Raw genomic sequence first — 7582 nt, 5'->3', positions numbered from 1 at the left:
CTAATTTAAGGTTTTCTAAATCACCTATGTGTTCAACTCTCAAGTCCAAAAGGTTGAATTTGAATTCCCTTTAATTTTTTATCCTATTTCCCTATCTTTTCTGTAACTTTCTCTTCTAGCAGTCAAGCAGAAAGTATTTCTCTAACTTTCTCTATCCTTCTCCAACTTTCTCTCTTTTGTTCTAGGAACTAATTAGCTTAGACAACTATTAGTTTCATTAGATTAAGTAAGTTTAACTCAAAACAATCTTTCCTAGCCTCCAAGGAAGAGAATTTACGGAGCAATTGTAGTATAACGATATTACTTTCACTTAAGCTACTCATTTAATGTTTTCTAATCACCAAAGTGCTCAATTCTCAAGTAAAAAAAGGTAAATTTGAATTCACATTAATTTTCATCCCATTTCCCTTTCTTTTCTCTAACTTTCTCTTTTACCACTCAGGGAGAAAGATTCTCTCGAACCATCTTCGTTCTTCTAGAACCTTCACTCTTTTTTTTTCTAGGAACTAATTTGCTTTTTTTTTGGAGGGGGTGAATAAGACATAAATAAAACAGGAAAATAAACAAGATTACAAGGGGCAAACCCCAGGCCCTACCAAGAAACTATACAAGGAAACCAAAAAGCCAAGCAAGGAAAACAAACAAAGGGACAAGCCCCAGGACCAACCACAGCTAAACACGGACAAACAAAAAAGAAAAAAGAAAAGAACAAACCAAAACAAATGCAGAATGTTCATAACCTATTTTAATGAAATAGGAAATGAACAAAAGCAAGACAGACAGACATACCATCAAAAAATAAACCAATACAGTAGCCAGAAACCTGCAATCTGGAAACCCTCAGTCAAAATCAGCATATTCTGAAGCAGCAAAGTCTTGAAACAAAACCCAAAAAGTCACATACCCATGCTCCATATGCTTCCTCACGAAATTAGTCTGAACCAGCACAAAGATTCTAGCTAAAAAGTAATAACCATAATCCCTAGTACATCCCGCTAGGGTAGGCAAAATAACTATGTATATATAGTAATTACATATAGGAAACGTAAGAAAGACAGCTTTTGAACTTGTTGATAAACCCAGAAGGCGCATGTAGCAGTCATTCTTCTAGACCAGATAACCACACATGTCAGCAAAAATTTCACCAACGACACCAACAATTCGGAAAAGCAATCCCTAGTAGAACACTATTGACATGCTACTCCTAGACAATGTAAAAAGTCCTGCCAAGAGAACACAGAGATAACAATGCCCAATTTTAGTGTTAAGACATAAAACCGAAGAGAAAGGGTGATGCACACATTGTTTGAGCTCACATCACTCAACCCACAATATAAGACCTCACCATACTCGGGAATTGCTTCCTTAACCTGCACATAGAAATTTACTATATATATACTGATTAGCACAAAAAGCATATAGGTACTAGTTTCACTCAACCCATAGGACCAACGCATAAAAGATATGTTGGTAATTTTGTAGCACACCACACTCAACCCACAAATAGAATAAAGCTTCATGGGTGCACACCTACACAAGCAGCAGCTAATTAGGTAAACACACAATTTCTGCTCACTATCACTCAACTCATTCATATAGAAACTTATATCACTCAGCAGCCCTCCCATTTCTATGAAAATGGGGCTTCATTATGGAGTTGGGAAGGTTCCACTGAGAAAGCAACCAGTTATCACCTGTAGCATTTGGGATGTTGCTAACAGACAGCAATCTACCCCTCACAATGAGCATAATAGATTTGATAATCACCTCTACAGGTTTACATTCCTTGCTAAAAATTCTATTGTTTCTCTCAATCCACACATGGTAGAAAGTACAGAGAAAAGAAAGTCTAGTAATGATTGATTTAAGAGATTTACCTTTACTCTCTTGGTTGACATGTGCAACAATCTCAGGCCAAGGCATATCATTCCATTGAATATTACATTTACATTGCATAGCATGCCAAATTCTATGGGTGAAGGTACAGCCAAAGAAGAGGTGAGAGTGACTTTCATTTGGATCTAAACAGAAAGGGAAGGTTGTACAAGAAGAGATGCCAAACAGATGGAGTCTGCCACTAGTATTCAACCTACCAAAGATAGCCAACCAAACAATGAAACTAACTTTGGGAATAGTGTAAGGCCCCCAGACCAGTTTGTACCAAGGGACAATGTTTTGCTTATACCTCCACAAATCCCACATAGATTTGACAGAGAAATCCCCATCAGAATTAAGAGTCCAAACCACTTTATCCATTACCAATGGATTAGGTTGACAACTGTTGGGATGAGATACAGGATCCCTAAGCTCCTAAGAATTAGGAAAAGGCCAATTCCATGAACTCCCTTCAATAATATGACTGACTTTAGTTTCACTATTTAAACCAGAATCATACAAAATTCTATCACCATATCTAACCCACAATGAACCCAAAGGGTGCCAATTATCATGCCAAAGGAAAGTATTTTGACCATTACCAATTCTATGACAAATAGGAGGGTAAATAACAGGCCTAAGAGAGAGGATTTTCCTCCAAACCCAAGAAGGGTCACTACGGGTTTTGACTTTCCAAAAACACTTCCCCTTAAGAAGATAGGATTTAACCCATTGACACCACATAGAATTGGCCCCTCCAGAGAAAAGGAACCACACATGTTTGGCAATGGCAGCCTTATTCCAAACCTCAAGAGATTTGAAACCAAGACCACCCTCCATCTTAGGAGTGCAAACTTTGTCCCAAGCAATTTTAGCACAGTGCTTCCTAAGGTCAATACCAGACCAAAGAAAGGCTCTAAGAAGACTCTCAATCTCCTTAATAACCTTCTTAGGCAAAATAAACAATGACGACCAATAAACTTGCATAGAAAATAAAATGGTTTGGATCAGTTGGGTCCTACCAGCATAAGAAAGAAGTTTATTGGTCCAAGTACTAATCCTTTTAGTGATCCTATCAACAAGTTGCTTGCAATCAGTAGCTTTCAACTTAGTTGTGATAAGAGGGACACCAAGGTATTTGACCGGAAAATTTCCCTCAGAGAAAGATGCAATTTGAAGATTGTCATCCCTTAATTTCTTATTACAACCAGAGAAAAAACATTGCTTTTACTAGGATTAGGGGTGAGGCCAGATAGTAATCTCAACTCCTCTAAACCATCCATAATCATTTGCACAGTGTTAACATCCCTTTTACTAAAAATCATCAGATCATCAGCGAAACAAAGATTAACAATCTTGGTTTTCTCACATCTCCAATGGAATTTAAAAAGAGGATGTTTAGACTTTTCATCTAGAATCCTAGCAAGGACTTCCATAGCCGGAACAAAAAGGTAAGGGGACATAGGGTCACCCTGCCTAGTCCCTTTGAAATAGCCATGAAGACTTCCATTGACACAAATGGAGAAAGAAGGGCTAGTCATACAGGCTTTAATCCAGGAGATCATGTTATGGGGAAAACCCATAGCAGTGACGATATCAATAATGAATTCCCATCTAACAGTATCATGCGCTTTCATAATGTCAACTTTCATGGCACACTTTGGAACATTTGAATTTTTATGATAACCTCTCATAATCTCTTGAGGCAAAAAGATGTTGTTAGAGATTCTCCTCCCATGCACAAAAGCAGATTGAACAGGGTCAACAAGATCAGGGAGGAAGATTTTAATTCTGTTAGCAATAATCTTAGCAATGCACTTATAGATAGTATTACAACAAGAAATGGGTCTATAATTCCCCACTTTAACCAGATTAGGAACCTTGGGAATAAGAGAAATGGTAGTATTGTTAACTTCAGTAAGAAGCTTCCTAGACTCAAAAAAGGATCTAATGGCCTAGGTAACCTCTTTACCAACAATACTTCAAGCACTCTTAAAGAAACCAGCTGAAAAGCCGTCAGGGCTAGGGGCCTTGTTAGCGTTTAAAGACCAAAAAACATCATTGATCTCTTGATCAGATACAGGCCTGGCAAGTTGAAAAGCTTGATCATTAGAGACTTTAGAACGAATAAGGGAATTGAATCTGTCAAGTCCTCTATACTGATCCTGAGATGGATTGGCAAAAGGCTTCGAGAAATATTTGATAAAAGCATCATGTATATTTTCGGGATTAGTTGGTAAACTACCATCCTCCATCTCCACTTTAAGAATCTCACCCCTATTAATGTTACCTTTGACAGACCTAAAGAAAAAACTGCTATTACGGTCACCTAGACCAAGCCATTAGACCCTAGATTTTTGGTGAGCAAAACTTTCCTCAACAACACTGAGATCCACATACTTTTTGTGAAGATTTCTTTCAAGATTTTGAAAAGATTGAATACTAGGGTCCTTATCCAATTTCCATTGTATGGTATCCAAATCAGCTTTGGTTACCAAGACTAGTGGAAATATCACTAAACTCCATTGTATTCAAAGTTTTAAGGCTAGGTTTCAGACTCCAGAGTTTTTGGAAAACTCTGTACACAGGAACACCATGGATGTACTGACTCCAGTCCTGGGCAACTTTAGAAGGGAATTCCTAATGTTTAGCCCAAAAATCAAAAAAATTGAAAGGCTTTTTAACAGAGGGGGCCTTAACAGAAACACTGACAACAACAGGAGAATGGTTAGAAATCCCAGATGGTAGAAACATAGCAGTGGAGGCAGGGAAATGTTCAAGCCAAGATTCATTGACCAAAACTTTGTCAATTTTTGTGGCTATGTAGTCACCCCTAGTTCTCTCATTAGCCCAAGTGAACTGACAACCCCCATATGATAAATCAACAAGTTCAGCATTAAGGATATAAGAATTGAACATCTCTTTATCATTATTCCAGTTCAATGTCCCCCCAAACTTCTCAAAACTATATCTGATGGCATTGAAGTCCCCTAGAAAAATAAGGGGGGTAGCTGAGTTAAGGAGAGAAAGCCTCAGCATAAAGTCAAAAATGTCTTTTCTCAGAGCATGGCTATTCTTAGCATTGACAAAACACATATTGAAAACCTTGGCTTGAGCACTGTCAGTAATCTCACAAAAGATAAACTGATCAGAGGAATTAACCAAATTTACAGAACAAAAATACGGATCCCAAAAAACAAAAATCCTACCAGTTTTATTTGGTTGAGAGTTTGTTAAAAAAGACCAATTACTCATGCAAGATGAGAAAACTTGATTTTCATTAAGAGCTTTTATTTTAGTCTCCAAAATACCCATGACTTTAATGTCCTCTTTCACCAAAAATTTTCTCATTTCTTATTGTCTAGAGGGGTCATTGAAGCCCCTAATATTCCATGCAACAATTTTAAAAGACATTGGGAAACAAAAGAAAAAAACTCTCAACCCAAAAAGAACTAGGAGTTACCTGGTTTTCTTCCTCTAGCCTTTACCCTTGCCAGAGGATTTTCTGGTGGTGGAACTTGCAGGAAGAGTGCTAGGAGTGTCTGGTGTGCTCTCCACAGAAGTAGACAAATTCTTCACTTTCTCCAAAATTTCTGAGTTCCCAGGGAGGGCTAGCATTGCAATATCTAGAAGCTCATTCTGGATATCTGCTACACCATCTGAGTTGGGGGGCATGGTTTTTCCCGAGCTAACAGCAACTACACCTGAAGCATTTTGAGTGCCCGCACTTGTTCCAGTGTTCCTGAGCTCAGATTTGTTAGACTTTGCTGAGACCTGAACATTATTCACATCCTCTAAAACTTGGACATCCCCATCTGAGGCATCTCTAGCCACTCCCCTTAGCATATCTTCCTCTCTTGATTCTGGTTCACCCATTTCTTCCTCTATAGGGTCTGGGTCTCCCACTTTCCTTTTTCCTTTTGCTTTTACAGTGCTCCACCCAAGGTCTGGATTGTTCTCAGTTTCTTTCTGGAGGTTGACCAACTTAGCCACTTGGGTAGTAACACATTTAGTTGTGTCATGACCAAAAACAGAACAACGCTCACACTTTACTGGGAGACCCTGATACTCCACTTTAATAATCACTTGTTCTTCCCCCATAGTAGATTGGAAAAGAAGGAGGTTGTTTAGCTCTATCATCCAACTCCACACCGATTCTAGCAAATGAGACGCTAGTCCCCTTATCAGTAAGATGATCCATGAATAATGGGACGCCCACTGCACTTGCAATCCTACTTAATCCATCACTATCCCAGTATTCCATCGAGACATTGAAAAATTTTACCCAAACAGGCACCTTTTAGATTTTATCTTTGGTTAACCGCATCATCCGAGTCCATTTCTTGAGAATTAAATGGAATCCCCCAATGTACCATGGTCCCCCTTTAAGGACCTCACTGCAACAGGTAAGGCTTTCGAGGATGAAGAAAATGAAACCCTCCCCATTTGCAAGAACTTCCTTAAGGCTTTTGTTCTTTCATAAGCTGAAGGCACTGTTCCTCATGTAGTTGAACGCGACGCCCTTATCAATAAAGTACCCAACTAAACATGCATCCCATTTTTCCAGCGGGTTCGGCCTAGGCGGGAGGATAACACTAACAAAGTCATCATTTATTTTGGGAGGGACATACCTTAAAGGAATACATGAGCGGTTTGTAGTTGCAGCAACCTCTGCCCAAGTCTTCTTTGGTTCAGCAACCCTATCATGGCTTCTGCCTCCTCCTTAACCCCTACCTCCTCTACCACCTCGGGTATTGTCCCCCCCTCCTCGGTTAGGAGATACATCACAATCACCCACTCCAAAGTTTTCTGAATCACTGTCTGAGTTCTGGCCTTCAAGATTAAGAGATGGGTCCGATTGAAGGGTTCCTACATCGTGCTTCTTCCCATCGGCCCTAATTTTTGCAACATCCAGGCTGTCAGGGATGTTCCTGAACAATAGCTCTTCAGTCTCCACAACTACGGTCCATCTAGGGTTAGGAAGAGATATGACTGGCGATGTTGGGACATCATCAGTCGAAACTGGATCTCTTATCCTCTGAAAACGATCTACGATACGTTGGAGATGCATCGGTTGTTTGTCAGATTCACACTGACTAACGGCGTTTTTACCCATTGAAGGGTTAGGGTTTGTGTTTTTACTAGTGTTTCCCAAATCACTCATGGTTACCTCACTATTTGTTTTACAGTCTTGATGGTCAAACCCTAATCGTGACTCAACGATTTGGGGATATTTGATTTCCACACTACTAACCTTGGTTACAACATCGGTTTCTCTCACATCATTTAAGTTCATCGCTATATCTGATTTGGTAACTGCCATAAAGATCAACGCCGTTCAATGAAGTATTGAAAGAAAAACCCTAGAAATGAAAGTATCTAGAGAGAAGAAGGAGCTTCTCACTCTAACCCATAGAGAAACCTTTTTTTAGGAACTAATTTTCTGAGGCAACTATTAGTTTCATTAGCTTAAGAGGCCATGTTTCACTCAAACTAATCTTGCTTAGCCTACAAGAAAGAGAATTTACAGAGTAATTGTACCTTAACGATATTATTTTAATGTAAGTAACTCATTTCATGTTTTCCAAATTACCTAAGTGTTCAATTCTCAAGTCCAAAAGGAGGAAATTGAATTCCCTACAATTTTCTTCATATTTCCCTTTCTTTTCTCTAACTTTATCTTCTAGTTCTCTAGAAGAAAGTTTTT

The 7582-nt window shown here is 38.9% G+C and overlaps 1 protein-coding gene across 1 annotated transcript; it reads right to left on the bottom strand.

The window, feature by feature from the left end:
* Positions 1–840: 840 nt before the first annotated feature.
* LOC145802448 (uncharacterized) lies at positions 841–5226 on the bottom strand. Its single transcript, XM_082895165.1, has 10 exons — positions 4588–5226; positions 4371–4515; positions 3925–4165; positions 3171–3804; positions 2365–3072; positions 2125–2310; positions 1878–2021; positions 1317–1370; positions 1057–1107; positions 841–936 (listed from the first exon to the last, which is right to left on the bottom strand). The coding sequence occupies exons 1-10, from the start codon at positions 5224–5226 to the stop codon at positions 841–843; spliced, it is 2898 nt and encodes a 965-aa protein (XP_082751291.1).
* Positions 5227–7582: the final 2356 nt, after the last annotated feature.

Source organism: Camellia sinensis, chromosome 11, assembly GCF_055761805.1.
Source record: "Camellia sinensis isolate YWXY chromosome 11, ASM5576180v1, whole genome shotgun sequence".
Lineage (NCBI taxonomy): Eukaryota > Viridiplantae > Streptophyta > Magnoliopsida > Ericales > Theaceae > Camellia > Camellia sinensis.
This window is presented reverse-complemented; position numbering and strand designations above follow the sequence as displayed.

Coding starts and splice junctions, on each gene's coding strand:
- LOC145802448 (XM_082895165.1), bottom strand. CDS start 5,226: ATGAGAAAATTTTTGGTGAAAGAGGACATTAAAGTCATGGGTATTTTG. Junction 2,022..2,124: donor GGCCTTACACTATTCCCAAA/GTTAGTTTCATT, acceptor CTTTCTGTTTAG/ATCCAAATGAAAGTCACTCT. Junction 937..1,056: donor TATCAACAAGTTCAAAAGCT/GTCTTTCTTACG, acceptor GTGCTGGTTCAG/ACTAATTTCGTGAGGAAGCA.